The sequence below is a fragment of the Scomber japonicus genome, chromosome 20, assembly GCF_027409825.1.
Source record: "Scomber japonicus isolate fScoJap1 chromosome 20, fScoJap1.pri, whole genome shotgun sequence".
Classification (NCBI taxonomy): domain Eukaryota; kingdom Metazoa; phylum Chordata; class Actinopteri; order Scombriformes; family Scombridae; genus Scomber; species Scomber japonicus.
In genome coordinates this window covers 9802280-9822939 of record NC_070597.1, presented here as the reverse complement: position 1 = coordinate 9822939, position 20660 = coordinate 9802280, and the positions used below count along the sequence as shown (strand labels likewise).

Genomic DNA, 20660 nt, shown 5'->3' with positions numbered 1-20660 from the left:
TTTGGCACCATCAGAATTTGAATTTGTCCTATAGTGTTGACATTTTTCTGTATTTTTGTGTCATGTTTGATTTCCTATATCACTTTGGTAAGACAATATAATCAAATACCCCAATACGGCATAATAATATGTGATAATGATGATACACAGACATGAAAGAATGGCTCAATCTGTAATGGAGAGAAGGATACCTGTTAGACATACATGTTAAACCTTACATACTGTTGGTATTCCTCAATATATGGGTCAATTTTAACCCGGTCTAAAAATCTCCTCATATAAAATTGTCTATACCAAATTTTGAACCACAGATCTGTTTAAAATCCATCAATATCTGATCTGAGTGATCAATTAATGTGTGATTAAACCTTGATTAATGTTTCAGAGAGCAGAGAGAGTGTATTTTTGAGGTTTTACACCACTCATTTTTGTAGAAAAAACATCTACTATCAAACAATATCATGTCCTATTTTACTAAGACATGAACATATAACATAGCAATATTTATTTAAATGATTGATGATTAATGATTTATTTATTGAAACTGTTTTTACAGCTGTCAAATGTCAAAACTGGTCAAATTTGACCCAAACAGTATAGGGTTAACAGCATACAAACAGTATATGGTGAATCAAAGTTAAAAAAGGCCTTGTGCCATATTTTTTATTTTTAGGTTTATCTCAGGAACAGCAATAATGTTACATTTAACTGATCAGTTATTAAAGTTTAGTCAAATACACTGTAATGGTAATTTCAGAAAGGTCATGAAATAACGGTGTAAAAGCCCTGAACATGTGAAAGAAAGGAGGGACAACGGAAAACAGGTATATAAGGAGAGGATGCCTCAGTTTGCTTTTTATCACCCTTTTTTGATGCACGAGTAAATCTGATATCACCAATTATCACTTTGACTCCTCTAGTTTGATCTTAATCGAAAATAATCTCTACTGGCCAAGCTGAAGGTTTTTTCTCCAACAATAGTTTTATTCATATCCAAAAAAAACCTTCAAATCAAATGACCCTCCCATCAGCCTCATGTGTACTTTGTGTTTAGAGCTAATTAAGATTAAAAACAGCATGTGAGCTTTGTCATTTTGAGCATGAAAGGGTGCTGATGTTAGCATTTATCTCAAAGACCTCTTCGTGTGGCTCTCGTTAAACAACTGGTTTCACACCATCAGGCTGTTACACAGTCACTGTTATTTGAATCACTTAATTGGTGGTTCTGGTTAACTCTACTCTACAATACACGACTTTCTAAAATTAGTGGAGCTAAGAGTATAATTTTAACGCTTCTTGAGGCTCTGTGTGTTTTAAAAAGCCCTCTTCGTCATCTACAGACCACTCTCAGATCATAAATAACTGTCCAGCAGATATTTAGAGGTGTTACATGTCGAACAGTGAGTGCCTGCTGTAGGAACAGAGCGCACTGTGTGGTTTTTACTTTGCGTAACATTGTATGTGACTGATTCAGAGGGCCTCAGAGACGTTCAAGCCAGCCTCTTCTTCTCTCACAAAGATGCTCATTGTCCAGCGTTTCCTCTCCTCTCCAACAGACAGAATGTACTAATATTGTTCCACATTTCTGGCTCTTTGCTCCCATGTTTCTCTCACCTCTGACAAAAGCTCTGTGGAAAATACAACACACCCTTGGAGCAACGTGAAACATAAAGGCGTTTGAAAGATTGATAGCTTTGAGCTTGATGAAAAATATACAGGATACTACAAAGACTTAAGAGTTTATAAGCATGCTGGCAGCGCTGTGAGGTTACAGCTGTGCTCACATGCTGATGTTTAGCAGATATATAACCCTGTTCTCCATCTTAGTTTAATGCTAACATTTGTATATTAGAGCTAAACACAAAATAAAGCTTGAGCACGATGGGAATGATGATCCAATTGACTCCCATTCAAAAACGTATTTCTAAAAACTTGAACTCTTACATCCTATTCAGGGTCAAATTTGACCCATATTTACATTTGAGAGCTGTGAAAACACCTATACACATTTCTTTTAGCCGGACTTCTCCTAATGTGACCCATAGTTTACAAAAATGGAAATAAAATGCAACATTTTTCATTTATGTGCAGCTGATGCACATTTTTATATATGCAAATGTACAAATCTGACCTATTTAATACAACAACAAAAAAATCACCATTAACCGTCCTGTTGTCCTTGAGTCAAGGAAGGAAGGGAGAGAGGAAGAAGGAAGGAAGGAAGGAAAGGAGGGAGGAGGGAAGGAAGGAAGGAAGGAAAGGAGGGAGGAAGGAAGAAAGGAGGGAGGGAAGAAGGAAGGAGGGAGGAAGGAAAGAGAGAAGAAGGGAAGGAAGGAAAGAGAGAAGGAGGAAAGAAAGAGAGAAGGAGGGAGGAAAGAAAGAGAGAATGAGGTAAGGAGGGAAAGAAGGAAGGAACAGTCAAAACGGACGGGGTCAATTTGACCCGGGAGGACGACACAAAGGTTAAAACATGTTGGTGTATTAATCATATTCTATAAAAGGTTATAAAGTGTTGATTATGATGTCTTCTTTCTTCTTTTCCATAAGATGATTCAAATATTTATAATGACTAATGGAGAATTTGTGAATGTGAATTGGTCTAGAAACTAATTATGAGTCAGAATATGAACAGTGTGTAAAGGGTTAAATCAGTCTTTTTTTCTTTTTCTTTCTTTACAGTGAGTCATTTTGGTCTCAATCTTTAATTTGGGCCCTTTAATAAAAGTGCTGGTGGTCATTTTGGAAATGATTGCTCCATTTATAAGATTTGAAGACTTAGCTGTGATGTCTGCTGTGTGATTGACAGTCGGCTCACCTGCTGCTCCTCTCGCTGCACTATGTCAAATTATATTGCAGTGTTTCCATTTTGGTTATTTGATTACATCCGGCGCACACTTAACCTAAATTAGCTGTTCCCAGTAATCTAGTTATATCTTCAGTTTTCCACATGATGGATGGCAGCACCCAGCTCTCCTTATTTAGAAGATCCGGGCTCCAAACTGGATCATAAGCTCAAACTTTGGGCTTTAAACCGTCTCCAAAGCAAACCTCACTACGTCCATCTTTATAGTATATATACTTAAAAAATGGAAAAATTTGACCCTGATGATGGTGCTTTCAAGAGCACAATTCATCCAGGTGGGAGCATGAATGCCTGCTCCAAATTTGAGGCCGATCCTTCAGATATTTGTGAGATATTTCATTTAAAACCACAAACTTTAACTTCATCGTCGAGGAGGAGTGAAGGGATCATCAAAGTTATCTGGATCCATCCTCTGTGGACCATGAATGTCTGTACCAAATTTAAATGAAATTCAGGAAATCATAAACAACCGTCTGTGTCGCTCGCTCAGCTTCAAAAATCAAAGAGTCAATTTCCTCTTTTTTTTTGTGTGTGTGGGTTTTTTTAATGTTTTATCTGCACGTGTTGTTTTGAAACCTTTAAGGGAGCAAACAAGTTCTGTGGTTGTTTTATCAGTGGATAAAAGCATTTCCCCTCCCTGTGTGTGTGTGTGTGTGTGTGTGTGTGTGGGTAATTTAAAGGAGCCAGACAGTGTGTGTGTGTGTGACAGAGATACATATCGGAGATGTGGGCAACCAGATTACTGGCTCCCTCTCTCTCCTCATGGATCAGACAGCTGTTCAGCAGCTGTGTGCACAAGTGTGAGAAAATGTGTGTGTCAGGAGACAAGAGAAAGGGAGTGTTTGTGTGTGTGTGTCAGAGAAAGAGAGAGAGATAGAAAAGCAGCGCTGTAATTTATGCTGCACCTCCGACCCCACAGATCTTGGCTGCCGATGTCTCTACTGAGGTTTGCTGACGTGAGAAAAAAGGCAGCACATCAGAAATCAGCTTCCACCAGCTCAGGAGAGGAAAGAGGTGGGAGTAACACGAGGGTGGCGCAACATGATTGAAATGTTTGTTTTTACGTGTACTTGAACTGCTGATTATCATGAGAGGGAAAGAAATGGCATTCAGACTCAAACTGATGTGTCTAAATGACTACATGGCATAACAAATAGTTCATTGTACAACAGTTGGTGACTCAGAAATCTCACCACAACACCCATTGAGTTTTTTTTGGGAGCTTTTAAATGATTTCCTCACCACGTTGGCTTTGATTCAAAGTTACTTACTCACCTTGAAAACCACCGTTGACAAAAACAATGTCACCGTTAACTTACTATGATAGGAATAGTTAATGGAAATATGCTCATGTTTGTACGCTAAGCTTTAGAGCTACAACAACTAGTTGAGTTATTGACATAAAATTAATCATTAAACTCTTCTGATACATTTTGAGTGTTTTTGTAAAGACAAAGTATTAAAATTCTCTCATTACAGCCTCTAAAATGGGAATATTAACATTTTTTGGCTTTTTGATAAAACAAGACATTTGAGGTTGCACCTTTGGCTTTGGGAATCTGTATTTTTTATTATTTTCTGCCATTTCAAAGACTGAATAACTATATATACCAAATATTACATGGTAATGAAAATAATACATCATGGTTACAGTCAGACCTAGTTAGCTTAGCACAAAGACTGGAAACAGGGGGAAACAGCTAGCCACACATCCTATTAATGCCATTGTACCAAAACTGTACAGAAACTCGCTAGCTACTCCTCAATGAACGTGACTAAATGGAGCTAAATGGCTAAAATAATTACTTACACCTACCTCAAATTTTATTTTTGTTTTTTCAAATATAGCATCTATTATATGTCAGAATTGAAATGATAAAATACCAATGCCCTTTTCTTTTTTCTCTTAGCGCTGGCACTCATGCTAATTGCGACGCCGTTCCTAGATGGCGCCCGGAGTCTGTATAAGTTTTAAAATGAAGTAGTCATAAAGTAGCCTTAATAAATCAGCTTCACACTCACACACGTTATAATGCTGTATAATGGCACCACAAGTACTTACAGAAAGATGCTTATATGTGGATTCTTGTCCCCTTGTTACCATGCTAACTGTTTCCCCCTGCTTCCAGTCTCTAAGCTAAGCTAAGCTAACCTGGCTGTGGCTTCATACAGGCAGGAGAGTGGTGCTGATCTTCTAAACTAACTCAAGTAAGTAAGCAGATAAATAAATATATTTTCTAGGTGATTTCGTTTGTATTACATAATGTTCCTGATTGAAAAAACTTCATTTTCTCACCTAGATTATCAATATGTGATATGTGAGTGTATTTATATGTAATTTAGCCTTTAATCGTGTTTGTTTCTTTTGCTTTTTCTGCATTTTGCTTGTATTTTTTATATATGTCAGGTGGCTGTTGTGGCATCTATCTATCTACCTATCTATCTATCTATCTATCTATTTTATTCCCTGTTCAGCTGCTCTAACACAAGTGGATCATCTCTGTGGTCTGAATAGGATTTAGGCTCGAAGTGCTGGGTGGGTGAAAGTAATAATGCAGCAACTTAATCAGGCTGAGGGGAGGGGCACACACACACACACACACACACACACACACACACACACACAGACTTACTGACAACTCATCTTGAGACTTGTTCTCTCCATCCTGTTTTCTCTCTGCAGACCTCCACCCACCCACACACACACACACAAACACATGCACATATGTATACACACACACACACAGTCCCCACCGGAGATATTTAATGTGTTATTTTAATGGTTTGTCCTCTTCAATGTGTCTTATAAGACAAATAAACATACTGAAAGATAAATTAGATAAGCAGTCAAACAGAGAGAAGGGCAGCCAGAGGGGTAATTTCCACGTACTTGTATTGCAACAGAAGAGATTGCGAGATGTTAGGGTACAAGTGGGAGGACGTCATGTTTTTTTAAGGTCATATGAAGACCGAGCAGATGACTGTGTGTTAATGACTGTAGGAAATGGAAAACAACAGCTGAGCATGAAACCGATGCTGAGATTATGTATCCGTACCAGTGAGGATCAGTCTGGTGATAGATTCTTAATTTTTCTATAAAAGACAAATGATTAATTGATCCCTGGTAAAAAAAAAAAAAAAAAAACCCTGATTCCTTTGAGACCTCCATTGTTGCTTACAGCTATGAGAGGCTTTACATTCAGGGATGTTTTGAGCTACATGCTAAGTCAAAATGCTAACATGCTAACATTAACAATGCTACTGTAACACGCTGATGTTTGGCAGGAATGTTTAGCTTGCTACTTAGCACTAAACATAAAGTACAGCTGAGGCTAATTTGTTTTACAGGATATCAGTTATGAATCATAGTTTTGATTAACAGGACATTCAGGGGAAGTTATGGTGCAATCCAGTTGTGCTGAGAAGTTGGAATTTCCGAATTCCCAGTCGGAAATTTAAACCGGAACGCCCACTGAAGTCAGATTTCCTCACCAGGCCTGAGCTCAAAATCCAAGATGGTAGCCCCATGCACCAACGGAGTGAAAGTTGTATTAATATCCTGTTTTGTCTAATTTGTGTCTCTTTAATGAGTCGTACACACAACACTGTCCAACTTCTACGTTTGTACGTGTAAAATACAGCAAAATGTGCTTTTAACTGGTGTAGCGACTTCTCTCCAACAAAAAAGGCTACCAAGAGATTTAGTATCTACATACATCTAAAACGAAAAAGACTGACAAGCAGCAGTCGCACAAAATTATTACACAATACCTGATGTAATACAATGTGTGACTACTGTGATGATGACGATGACAGTCAACAGCAAATATCGGAGCCCTTTGTTTGTCTAAGACTCCCGCTGCCACCCAAGTGAACAGGTAAAATAAGAGGAAGCCACACCCATGTGTCAGTCAATGCAAGTGACGCAATATGTGCAGCCCAAATAAATACATGAACACAAGCACGTATTGCTACCAGCAGCTAACCTGGCTAGAACTGGTTTTCTGACTTCTAAACTAACTGCAACAATGCAAACTTGAATGTGACGTCGTTCTCAGCTCCTACTTCGAACTTCCGAGGTTAGTCTAATAACGCAGCATTATAACCCTGAGGGGGACATGATTACCCCAAATTTTTATTTTCAATCTACCCAATTGTTGAGATATTTCAGTCTGGACCGAAGTGGACACTCCTAGTGAAAACATACCAATGAGCCACATAGTTGACATATTTCAATATAAGCTACCTTTACATTAAGTCCCCAACAAACACACTAATTTAATCCTGTTTGAGTAACATTTGCTAAAAACTGCCCAACTCTTTATGACCATTTTCTTAGGATTTAGGCACAATTCACACCAAATCCAGCAATGCACGAAAAACATCATGCCTCCCATTCCTATATAGAGGATCGTGTGTTTAGGTTGCTGGAGTGGCGACAACATTGGGTGCAGCAAAAAACCACAGTGGCAGTGCAGGAAGAAGTTGAACCAGTTTTAACTTTTGCTGAAACCCAATCCCGATGTCATGCTGCAGAGGCGAATCATGTTAACCCCCGAACAGACTGAAGACGCCCATGGAAAGAAGAACCTTGTTTGGGGCGGATATAGCTCAGGAGGTATAGCCGGGTAGTCCACTAATCTCAAGATTGGCAGTTTGATTTCTGCCTAAGTGTGCTTAGGCAAGATACTGAACCCCAAATTGCTCCCGAAGAATGTGCCATTAGTGTGTGAGCAGGTTGGACCCTGCATGGCGGTACATGGCATACAGTCCACTTACCCTTGTTTATCATGTAGCAGAGCTATACACATTAGACCTGTCATAATAACTATCGACTTATCGTACAATAACGTAATTATCAACATCACATCTATATATGGACTTATCGTATGATACATAGACATGACCTTCGTCTGTTTTTTAACTCAGTATTGCCAGACTTCACATTAGCAGCTAAGAAGCTATTCATGTGACATTGGCTTAGTGAGTAGTGTCCTCCATTCCTCACTGTGCTCGTCCTGAGTGGAGACTGCAGAAGAATTAAAGGTAAATTACTCTGTCCTGGCCCATAACATGTAGCACCCGCTCTCTAATCCGACCCCACATTATTATGCTTTATATTATCATTATATCAGTAGTATAAAATGATCTTTAAATGACGATAATATTGTTTATCGCGATTATTTCTGAGACAATATATCATCTAACAAATGTTGTCGAAACAGGCTTACCCAGAGCTCAACGTTTCGTCTTTAAATGGTTTCTTTGTCCAACCGAAAGTCTAAAACCTGAATATATGCAGTTTACGATCAGGGCTGGGTATCGGTACTCGATACTTTTAAAGTATTGACTGAAATAAACCAAGATATTAAGTAGTATCGAAATCTCCCCCGTCAAGCGATACCTGCAGTCGATCCTTTTTGCACACACTGCCAGAATGTGACTATTTGCATGGACTTGCTCACAGCCGATCAAAGCAACAAAATCATCTATGTGACAGGTCTAGTACACATGGATGTATAAAGAAAACTGCTTCGGAGGTGGAGCCCTGTTAATTTTTATGAAGGTTGCTCAGTGGTGCATGAGCCAGAAAGCCACTTCCCATGGTAAAGATATGACCCAGATGAAAACATAATGTCGTGCACATGCTCCCTAAAGACGTCTGCCAGCTGAGACAGCTAACAGCTAACTTCCGGCTAACTTGAATGAGTATAAAACAATAAATCGAGCAGCTTATCTTGACTTTTGAGATGTGATTGGACCAAATGGATCAAATTCTGATTGTGAAACCAGCCATTTTACAGGGGGTATGAGGCTCCAAAAATATTTTATTCCCCCATTTACAGCTGCTTCTTTTCCCATGATCGAGTGTGGGAAAATGCTTTTTGGGCCCCTGGGTCGGACCCCGGAAGTTGTAATTCCACAGTTTGACCACTATGTCAAATTGGCTTCAAAGTCCGATGCTGCTCCCCTGGGCTTGGCTGTACATGAGGGAGAACTAAGACTTTACTGGGATATCTCTCTTGGTTTTATAATGTTACAAGTAAAATGAGACTTTGCTCATTTTAAATAAGACGAGAGAAAAAGAGAGAGCACAAGTGAGCTGAAGTTACTAGAAAGAGAGCGGAGCTGGAAACTATAGCTCCTCCAACTCGATTTCTTGGATCATATTTTTATTGTCTCACTGGTACTTTAAACAACACGCCACCACCAACGCAGCCCCTCGCACTGTTTTAATACAGAGCTGTTTTTGGGTCTGGATGCAGCTGCAGGTCTTCAGAGAGATTGACTAACACATTGCTGATTTTGGTCTTTTTCATGGGATTTATTCACAATAATAAAAATATAGAATATCTGCAGCCTCGTCCTTTTAGCGACAAGAGAAAACAGGATTTGCACATATACAGAGTGGACAGCAGAGACCGGTTTAAATTTGTTCGTTTATTTGGAACCCTTCTCCAAATCACGTCTGTAATTTTTCCATTTCACAAAATATTTACAAAAAAAGATACTTTTATGTCGTTTTTTTTTTTTCTCTTTTAATGTCTGTTGTAACGGCTCCTTTTTTAGGATGATGACCATTGCTTACATCTCGCAGTCCAGTCTTTTAGAAAAAGTTCATGAAAAAAAAAATCCTCCCACTTCTTTTTTTTCTGTTGATACACTCCTTTTTTTTAAAACTGCATACAGTTTTTTTCCCCCTATTGTTCTTCTTTTGAGTGCTTAAAAAACTCTTCCTTGCATGCTTACAGCTGCAAACAGGAAGCCAAGAGCTTGTGTGCTTATTGAGAGGAAGTGACATCTTTGCCCTGCAGGAAGTACAATTACAGCATCATCAGATCCTCCAGATGCTTGATTGGTTTGGTCTGTCCAGTTTTGCCTTTTTCTCAGCAATCAAAGGGTCTCTCGAGAGAAGCATGAAACCTACTGATGTACCAAATAACACAAAGTCATAGTCATTACTAAATGGAAACAGTCTTTGTCAAGAGATTTTCTGTCCTGTGGGAAGCCTGGCAGCAGGAAGGGAGGACTGGATCCTCACTCCAGAAACATGAGTGCTAGAAATAAGGGCTGAATTCCCCCAAAAAACTCAGAGGGCCAGGGTCAACCGGCCCTTCAGATGCAGCTCTAGTGTCCCTCTGTGGTTCAGCATCTGTAGTCCAGGCATAACAAGGCGTCCACAAGTGCATTTGTGGGTGTTCCATGGAAGAGCGTTTTGTGTTCAAGCCGTACTATCCATCCCTGAACTCAGCAAAGAAAGGAAGTGCCATGACGAGAAACAAAAAAGAACATCAAGAGACAAAAAGGGACCGTGGCCCCTCTTTAAAGGATCTATCAAACAAAGTCAGCTGGGCTGAGAAAAATATGATGCTAATAACATAAGGCAATTGACCTCAGTACAACTGGAGGGGTGATTATATCAGAGAAACATGAGACGCTAAACTGGAAAGCTCAACACTGCACGGTATTATCTCTTTTCCCTCGAGCCTCAGTGAGAAGCCTTGAAGAGGCATGAAAATTTTCTAATAAAAAGTTCATTTTCTATCAATTCGTTTGTTCTATAAATAAAAAAAGATGCATCTCATCCGGACGTCTTCAGCCCCTCCTCTGTGTCTCTTAACGTGTAAAAACACTGAGCTGAGTTGTGCCAGAGTGAGCGGTTGGCTGTATATGCATTTTACGTATAATACACTACATGAAACACTGACCGAAAATAAAGAAAAAGAAAAAAAAGAACACAAAGAGATCAACCCTGCCCCCGATTATGTGTACATGTTCTAGGTGTGTGTGTGTGTGCGTGTGTGTGTGTGTGTGTGTGTGTGTGTGTATAAACATTAATTTAAATGTATGTAAGTATAACTGCATTATCAGAGCGTATTGATGTATTTTATTCCGGTTAATGGAGTCAGTAAAGGTGTGCTATCTTGATGCCTGTCTTTATATCCAAGTGTGTGTGTGTGTGTGCGTGTGTCTACTCTGTTAACTGGTGACGTAGTGCTTTGTAGATGGCTGCCCATACAGCCCATAAAAATCTGCATGTCTGTGTGTCTGTGAGGCGTCTATCCAGTCCCTCACTGCCAAGCCCTGCATGGACGGACCTCCAGAGGCCAGGCCAGGAGGCGGAGGGTAGTCTTGGGCGCTGACCCAGGGGAAAGAGCCCGAGCGCGGGTACGGGGGATGACTGCGGTGGCCCGACACCGAGGGCACTCCAGAGCAGTAGCAGTTATCCATCGTACACACCAGGATCTTCCGGCCGCCGTACTGAGGCAGCACTGCCTGCTGGGAGGAGTGGGAGGAGCTGCTTCCGCCGGGAGGAAAGTGTGAGGAGCCAAACACGGAGCCAGAGTGGTGGTTGGTCAACGAGCCACTTCCGCTTCCTGCCCCGCCGCTCTCGCTGATGTGAGGTGGACCACAGGGGCCGAGAGGTTGCTGATTGGTGGACTGGCCTTCTCCAGAGGCAGAGCCGGAGCCCAGGTAGGGCTGCTTAGCTAACGATGAAGAAGAAGATGAGGAAGAGGAGGAGGAGTCTTTGAAACCCAGAGCGGTGTTTTTTCCGACGTTCCCATTTCCCTCTGGGAAGGCAGTGGAATGTTTCCGTTTCTCTGCTCCAGAGGCAGAGCTCTGACCGCTGGGATAAGCAGGAACAGACTGCAGGAAGGTCGAGGGGGGGGTGAGGGGAGCTGGGAGAGGAGAGAGAGGGTGTGAAATAAGAGATAAGTGGCAATAAAATAAAAAAACACATTCATGACTATCATGTGCCGTATTCAAACCTGAAAAGGGTGTTTGAGTTCGTACCTTCTAGCGTTCTCTTCAAGCTCTTCTCTCTTTTGGAGATTTCAGAGAGGAACAGCTTTGAGTTTAGATTCCCCACTTTGTAAGGAGGCAGACTGCTTCCCACACATGCCTGAGACCTGAAACATGTGCCAAGAGACAAAATTCAAGATAAGACATCTGCTCTTGGCATCATCACCTGCTTATTACAGAGCCGGGGGCAAAAAACAACAACTTCTCTCTTACCTGTCTGTGAGGATTTTAACAGGCTTGGTGTTTTTCATGAAGCTCAGCTCCTCCGCCTTACTGAAGGCTGTGTGGATGGAGCTCAGCAGCTTCTGGGCCTCATGGCGCTGCTCTCCCAATGCTAGAACCTGGGCGGCGTTCTCCTGGCAGAACCGAGCCTGAGCCCGCTCCAGAGCCTCCAGTGTCCGACCGAGATCTTCCTCCAAGAGCTGATGCATCCGCTGGTACTGCAGGCGCACCTCCTCCTTCAGCTCGCACACCCTGTCCTGCAGAGACAAGAACACGGACACACAAATATCAATACATCGCGTTACGCAACTCCATGTGTGTCTGAAAATGTGTGTAGTTGTGTTTACGCCCACGGAGCAAGGTGCAAAAAACAGAAACAAAAAACGTACCTCCACCACACACTTGTCAGAGTCGAGTTTGCAAAGCTGTTCCTCGATCTCCTGCACTCGTTCCTCTACGCGCTCCTGCTGTCTCAACAGGCTTTGCTGTGAGAGGTGAGAAAGAGAGAGAGAGAGAGAGAGAGAGAGAGAGAGAGAGAGAGAGAGAGAGAGAAACAAGAAAAGTAAGTCTTAAAAACTCTTGAGAAGTTGTGACCTCAGCCTGCCACTAGCATCCCCTCCCCATGCCGGAGATATTAGAACCCAGGAGCCAGCTAATTTAGTCTCCATCCAACACACAATCCCTGTGGGGGAGGGGGGAGGAGGGAGGGAGGGAGGGAGGGAGTGCTGTCATAGCAACCAACAGCTATTTTGTGTTTGCATTAGTGAGTGAGGACTAACGTTGGGGGCAGCGAGCAGAGAGAGAGAGACAGATAAATGGGCATAAGGAGCTCTACCTCCCCTCTACTCCCCTCTCCTCTAAGTGCACCTCCTCTTACTGCTCCTCTGCTCTTATTTGTCCTCTAAAAACACGCTCAGTCGAGGCTCCTCTGTGAGCTGCAGCAATGTTGTGACAACAACACTTGTTATTTCTGGGAGGATGATGGCATGTGAAGAGCAGACGCCTGCTCCGGACAAACTGAGATGCCCATCCTGCTCAGCTTGTGGTTACAATAAATAAATAATACATTTTAAAAAACCATGATAAACGTCGTTATGTGAGATCAACAATCCTTTATGTCGCTGCCTATGTTACACAAGCCTGACAGCAGGAATATCATTGACACAGATTTGCTAATCCTTCATGCTATTAATATTTAATGTGGAAAAAAATGAATAATCTTAGCTCAAACATGTAGTGATAGAGAGGCACGAGGATAACGATGGTAAAGAGGAGTATAATGCGGTGCTGCCAATATGATCCAGATTCAAATAAACAGGACTTGAGAGCCTGCAGCCAAGCTAGCAGCTATGTGTGACTGCATTTAGACACAGTGCTGCTTTGAGCTAAATGCTAATGCTAACATCCTGATGTTCAGTATGAGGTTTACCTGCTAACATTTGCGAATTGGCACTAAATTCGAGCTGAGGTTGATGGGAATGTTATTATTTATTCATAAATCAAAGTATTCAGTTATTTAAGAACATGTCCATACGGCTAAATTCATAACCTCGTCTTTTTCTCTCTGTTTTGACCCTCAGATCAGACTAAAAACACATTTTTCTCGTTACCAAAATGGCCCCCACAGTGTGTAAATAGAAAAACCTTGGCTTGGTGTTGAGGTGCGTACAAAGATAACTAAGCTTGATAGAAATGCTGTCATATCGGTGACAGAAACAGCATGACATTTCAGTGTTTTTCATGATGGAAGATGAATAAACAAAAACAACAACAATGGCTGACAGCTTCATGTGAGCATTGAAGTCTTTATTGTCTCCTTTGATAGCTTGTTCACAGTTAAATGTAGCTATCTACTGCTTTATCCTTCACTAAAATTGTTGTAATCTGCTCGCAATAAATTATTCTTTGCTGGTTTCCTGTGCTTGTCCTCCGCATATGTCCTGTTAGGAGGAGAATTACCCATTTTGGCGATTTAATGCGGACAGAGATACGTGCAGGAATGGGTTGATACTCAAGCATGAAAACAGTGTCTTAGAATTGAGTTAATTTAATGTAGATCTAATCTCATTTTTTGACCCGATGACGGCGCAAAATGGAAAAGTGAGGGCATCGCCAAAGAGAGTAGGATTCATCCTCTAATATAGTATGAACGTCAGTGCTAAATTCAATGTAGATCCATCTGATAGATAGAAATGGGATTGAATCTGTTATTAATCCCACAAGTCAATAATCAGTTGTTTTTCAAAAGATGAAGGTCTGTTCACATACATAACCACCCCAATCATCATCGTCATCATCATCATCATCACTATCACCCCACTGTCCAGTCATTCCTACCAAACAGCTGATTTTTATCATTAGTTCCCAGTATGATCAGCTGCTGCTGTGGAGCTTGATAGGAATGAAAACCTGCATGCATACTCTTGGGCCTCAGTGGCACATGGTTGGGAACCACTGCCCTAGATATCTCTCACGCGCACACACACACATACACACACACACACACACACACACACAGTTGGCATGGTTAGATCCAGGACTGTGACCTGGTTGTGCTGATTGATTGAGTTAGGCTCCCAGCAGAAGCCAGAGGAAAAACAGGGTCGAAGGAGCCGAAGCTTACCAGAGGGGGGTAGCGACTAAAATGTATGGGATACCTTTGGGGGGGAGGGGGTATAAAGAGGAGAGGGGAGGAGGAGGTTGGGGGGCAGGAGGGGGGCGGCTTTTTAGCTGTCATTTCACCACAGTGTCTTTTCCATCAGAGCCACCAGAGCAGGAGAGCAGGGCCAGAGGGAAGGTCGGAGCTCGCCTGGGGTGGCTGGTGGATGGTGTGAGCTGGTGAGGTGAATTTGGGGGTGGTGGTGGTGGTGGGTGGGGGGCAGACAGAGGTGAAGAGAAGGGAGTGGCTGCAGGGTGGTTTGTATTTGGAGAAAGAGAGAAGAGGAGGAGGAGGAGGGGGATCCACTCTGCATTCCTTGATTGCATTCAACATGGAGGATGGGTTAGTGTCCACTCACATGAGGGGGAATGTGATCTAAAAGGTTTTATGGATTAAGGCTGGTTGATATAGTTGAAATCAATGTCAGGATGTTATTAAAAGATTATTTTCCTCATATAAAAATTCAAATTTAAGGGATCCTTTTTAAAAATGTTTATTTAGTTGATACGTTTTTGCTTAAAAACGAAGTAATATCGGATGAAATATGGTAAAATATCGCCGTCTTTATCGGGGTCAGACATCCAGAATTAATCAGGCTCAAAGTGTCGTCCAGCCTGATTATAGATAATGTACGAAAAGCTGTAAATGTGACGGATTTTACTAATACAGCCTTTAAATTTAGGCCAGGTCCCACCCAGTGGCCCTTCCTGTGCCCCAGGCAACTGATTAACTATACATAAAGCTGAGTCATAGCATTACCAACAGGAAGCACACCCAGGTATGACGAGGTTGACACCCAAACAGGGTGTTGGGTGATCAACATGAGTCAGTCAAAAGTGATGCCCTCATGGTTCTCCTATGACTAAACCACCCTGTCACACACCCCTTTAAAGAACAAAGAAACAAAAAACCAAAAAACAGGATGGAAACCAAACCGACCTCCGCTCGAGCACAGCGGCAAACACCAAACCCCCAGGAAGGGAAGAGGTTAATAAGAAAACCCAAGTAGACCGCAGAATCAAGTGACGAATCACTCTAATCCCCCTTCCCCTCGTCTCCACTCCCACCACCCCCCCTTCACAACTGGCGATCCCTGAGCTAGGATGCACCTGTGCTGGGGAGATAAGGCCCTCTGAGGGCCCCTCATTGTTCCACCCTCAACAGCATTGTTTGTCATTCCAACAGATGAGAACAGGCGGGAATGGATCACAACTGAAAAATGCACAGACTGAAAGATAGACTCCGACACAGGCGCTGAAAAACACTCGAGATGCAATTGTTTCTTAATACAGACGACTCCGCATTTCACTAAACTGATTTGCTGAAAAACACATTTAATGACTGAGAGAAAGATCCTAGCAGCTTTTTATCCAAAAACCTCCACTTGATGTCTTTAATGTGGTAAAAATCTACATTAAATGATCTCCTTTGTTCTGATGTTTGATGGACAGTCACACAGTGGATTAAAATGACCTCACTGGCTTGTGTGGAGCTGGTATAAATGCACAAAGCTGCATTTTGGTACCTGAGTGGGCACTTAGCCAATACTTATTGATCAGTGGTGAATTGACAAATTCTTGCAAGCTAAACTGGCTGTGTTTTTGTTTCTGAGCGTGACAACATCCTGCTGGCATGTGTTTGTTGAATGTATGTGGAAGGCATAGGAAGCTTTATTCATAGAAGTATAGCAGTATAATTATTCTTACCCTTATGTCGTTGCGTCTCAGCTCCACGTCAGTGACGGCGTGTCCGTGGCTCGGGTGGCAGCGGGCGAAGCAGCAGTACTGACACACCGCCGTCTGCTCGGCCTCGCAGTGGTACAGCCTGTACTCGTCGTGCTGCGGGCAGGTCCAGGCCTTCACCGCCTCCGCCTCTACCAACAGGTGCCCAAGGGCTGAGCAGGGCTGCTGCAGGTGTGTCTGGACATGGGACTGGCAGCACGGGGCGTTGCAGCGCAGGCAGACCTTCACAGCGGGGAGCGGTGGGCCTCGGCGACACAGGATGCACTGCAATGCCGGCGTGGTGGCCTTCTCCACGCTCAGGGCGTTGTACTTCTCGACTATGTTGGACAGTTTGTGGTTCTTCTCCAGGCTGGGTTTCTGCGTGTAAGCATGATTGCACTCAGGGCAGCGGGCCAGCGAGGAGTCTTTGGCCCAGGCCTCGCTGATGCAGCCCCGGCAGAAGTTGTGCTTGCAGGGCAGCTGGATGGGATCTGAGAACACGTGCAGGCAAATGGGGCAGATGAGCTCCTCCTCAAAACAGTTCCTCCACGTCTCAGCCATGTCAGAGGCCATCATGGTGCGGGCAGGCATACACTAACTCTGTTCTCCACTTCTCTGACTCTCTGTCCCTCAGCACACAGGAAACCTGACACTCTCAAAATGAGTCTTGAGAAAAAAAAGATTTGCAAAACAAAAAAAAAACAAAAACAAAACAAACCCGATGGCGTCCTGAAAGATTAAGTCTGTGTGTATTTCAATCCAAAAAAAATCAGACGAGACTCCCTGACAGATGACGAGTATTGCTTATTGCTGCAGCATGAAGGCAAATTCCAGAAAAAATTGACCAGAGAAGGCTTCAGGCGAGGATGACAACACCTTGGTGATTTCAACACACACAGCAGGGGCTGACGTTATACAGATTACAGTAAACGGTGCTTTCCTTTCCTCTAAATCACCCTCACACACACACACACACACACACACCAACCAACACACACACCAACACACACACACTAGGCCTGCCTTTAAAGCTCCTCTGTGTGAGTGTGTGTGTTTATGTATATATGCGTGTGTGTGCGCAGGCCTACAGGAAGCTAAAAAGCCTTGTCAGCTACAGGTAAACCATGAAATGCAAACAAGGCACACAGAGAACTAAATATCTTGCACTATTACTTCAATGATCGGTGAGGTGAATCAATCTGTGTATAGCACATGAGGAAAAGAAAAGACACTTGACCCCCCCTTAACCACCACTACCAATACCACCCTCCTCCTCCTCTTCCTCCTCCTCCTCTTCTCTCTCCTGTCTACTCCTGGGCCCTTTCCTTACCTTTCAGAGCTTCCTTGACTTCACAGTCCGGGTTATGATTGACTGAGGACCAATTCAAGACCACCAAACGCATGAAAAAAGCATGAGAAAGGTCCACACCCTGATTACTTAGTCACACACACACACACACACACACACTCACACATATATATATATATAAGCCTAACACACACACTCACACACACAGAGAGCTTTTCTTTCTTTTTTTTTTTTTTTTAAACCTGAATGTGTTGAATCAGACTCTCAAGGACGCATGAATCCCTCACTAATCACAACGCAGCGCAATGCTTTTGTCCGCTGAATCATAAATAAGTATCAGAGGGAGCCTCCATCCCCAAAAAAACCCCCCTCAGCAATTCAATTATACACACATAAACAGCGACGGGGTTTGGCTGTAAGACGACAACATTAAAACAAAAACAAAACAAAAAAACAGCACAGATTTTTTTTACACATGTACAAATCTCAAGCCCTTCATATTTTTTTTGAGGAGGGGGTAGGGGGGGACATAAAAAAGCGACATTTTCTCTTATTGGATGAATATATATAAACGCCTGCTATGTGGCACAGCTCGCATATCTGTACACAAGGCCTCGGCTCCTTCTTCTTTTTTCCTCTCTCTCTCTCTCTCTCTCTTTCTCTTTCTCTCTCTGCCAGTTTTCTGTCGACAACAAAAGGCCTTATAATCTCATTAAATAGAAAATCAGAGCCGGGGCCATCATTTTCGAGGGCTGTTTACTGCATAGTTAATCGTTTTTAATAGTCTGGGTCCGGCTCCTGCGCACAAAACAAAGGGTTTTAGGATCCGCAGGAATGTTGGCTACTGTCGCCAAACACATCTATCAAATATCCCCCTCTCTCTCTCTTTCTCCCTTTCTTTCTTTCTCACTCTTTTAAAACATTATTATTACTATTATTAATCAGCGTTTTTCCTCCTCTCTCTCTCGGTCTCTCTCTCTCTCTCTGTGTCTCTGTCTCCCTCACACACTTTGGTGTCCACCTTTTTTAATCGCCTCAGCCTTTAACCAACAACATATTTTATAATCTTCTTTTTTTGTTTTTTTTGTTTTACTTCCTTATCTCGATTAAAACCGTGTAGTAAAAAAAAAAGAAATTCACCATTAACGTCACCTCACCATTTTCTACCACCAACACAGGTAACAACAGATTAAGATTTTAAGCTTTTTTCCAGACGAGGACCGACGGTTTTTAACACAAATTGTCTCATAATTATGTGTCAAAACTGATACAAAATAGCAAAAAATATGTAACCCTCCTGATCTTAAAGGGGACGTCGCTTTTTTTCTGTCCTTGTTAGTAGGGGTAGCTGTCATCAGCCATCTTGCAAATCCTCTTTCATGTATATATATATATATATATATTTATTTATCTATACATATATATATATAAATGAAGAGGCTGTTTCACCAAAGCTGCTTCTCCATAGCTGAGCCTGAAACTCCAGTCATTATAAAAAAGAAAAACAAGCCTTTTTTTCTTTCTCTTTTCTCTCTCCTGTCGTGCTTGTATAGGTCCAAAGGTGCAGTCTTGACGTGGTTATTTCTGCTTTCCTTGCCCCGGTTTTTGGTCACATATGTGTCCCGTGTGAGTCCACTCAGGTTTATTAAGATGTATTTTTAAAAATCCAGCTCGTCGGTAGTGAAATAATAAGCTGTGTTTGTCTCTCTGCTCCCCCTCTCTTTTCTTTCTGTGTGCCTATCGAGCAGAGAGAGGAGGAATGCAGCGAGCTGAGAGCAGAATCAAGCGAGCAGCATGATGATGAGACACTTCCGGTTAAGGGTTTCAAAATGAAATGAGAAAGAGAGAAATGACTACAATTTGAGGTAAATTGAGGTAAATTCTTATTTTTACCTGATTATTTCCATTTGATGTTTCTTTATACTCCCACTCCTCAACACTTTAAAAGAAAAAGATTCCTACTTCCCACTCTGCAACATTTATTTGTCAGCTTTAGTCATTTTTCAGATTTAGATGTGACACAATGCATAATATTAAAAGCTTTTAAAATACAACTGATGTTGGGGAGTAACTAATTTAGTTAGGTGTAACAGTGTTACATCATTTAATTACAAAATAATGTAACTGTAATCTGTTACAGTAACTGAGGGGGGAAGTGTAATTAAATTATAATTATTTATGAAAATGTTGATGATTATAAAGGAGATTTAGCTCAGGAGGGTTTTTTCCTCATTTTTTATATTTAAATGTTTATATGTTACTGAATACATATATTGCTGTTTTTAATTCTTTGAAATCAATATTTTATATATATATTGTAAATAAATCATGATGTGGGCTTACATTGTGTCACAGTACTAAATAAGTCCATGCCAGACTTTAAATAAAATATTTCATATTCCAAAACATGACCTAATGAATATATTTCGAAATGAGAGATAAATGTTGCTTTATAAGAAATGATCTCTCTTATAAATCATGTCAGTATCCATGAAAAACAGCTGAACTTAGATTTTGGTGCTTAATGGGAACACTTACCCTAACAGCTGTTAGAAAATTAGGGAAGTAATCAAATGTAATAAGTTACATTACTTTGATTAAGTAATTGAACTAGTTACATTACTTTTTACATTACATTTTGAATAGAGTAACTAGTAATCTGTAATCTATTGCATTTCCATGGTAACCTTCCCAACAACACATTTGTAAAGATGAAACTAAGGCTTGGTATTAGTTCTCGATACATTTAAGGTATGGATTGAAATAGATCGATACCAACTAATATCGAAACGTCTCCCGTCCAACAATACCTGCAGTCGATCCTTTTTGCACCCAGAGCTAGAAAATATGACTATTTGTACGGACATGCTCACAGCCAATCAACACAAGCGTTCTTTGATTTAATGCGACATGTGATCGGCCCACTGCCACAGCAGCTACGAGCCGTCTGTGGTGGTGAAGTCACGGTGAAATCATTTAGATGTGGACGAGTGGTGACATTTTATGCAATTTAATGCTTCTATTCACATGATGGGTATCGAATGAATTATCCAGTTGGTATCAGTGTAATTTTAAAGGGTA

At 41.6% G+C, this 20660-nt stretch overlaps 1 protein-coding gene across 1 annotated transcript; it reads right to left on the bottom strand.

Annotated features, from left to right (window-relative positions):
* Positions 1-10668: 10668 nt before the first annotated feature.
* Positions 10669-19354, bottom strand: trim8b (tripartite motif containing 8b). Its single transcript, XM_053341188.1, has 5 exons — positions 16256-19354; positions 12280-12375; positions 11882-12147; positions 11660-11775; positions 10669-11544 (listed from the first exon to the last, which is right to left on the bottom strand). The coding sequence occupies exons 1-5, from the start codon at positions 16859-16861 to the stop codon at positions 10844-10846; spliced, it is 1785 nt and encodes a 594-aa protein (XP_053197163.1). The 5' UTR covers positions 16862-19354; the 3' UTR covers positions 10669-10843.
* Positions 19355-20660: the final 1306 nt, after the last annotated feature.

Excerpts from the sequence above, each read along its gene's own strand:
- trim8b (XM_053341188.1), bottom strand. The coding sequence starts at position 16,861 with ATGCCTGCCCGCACCATGATGGCCTCTGACATGGCTGAGACGTGGAGG. Across the intron at positions 12,148-12,279 it reads CTGACAAGTGTGTGGTGGAG|GACAGGGTGTGCGAGCTGAA; the intron begins GTACGTTTTTTG and ends TTGTCTCTGCAG. Across the intron at positions 11,545-11,659 it reads CTTGAAGAGAACGCTAGAAG|CTCCCCTCACCCCCCCCTCG; the intron begins GTACGAACTCAA and ends CTCCTCTCCCAG.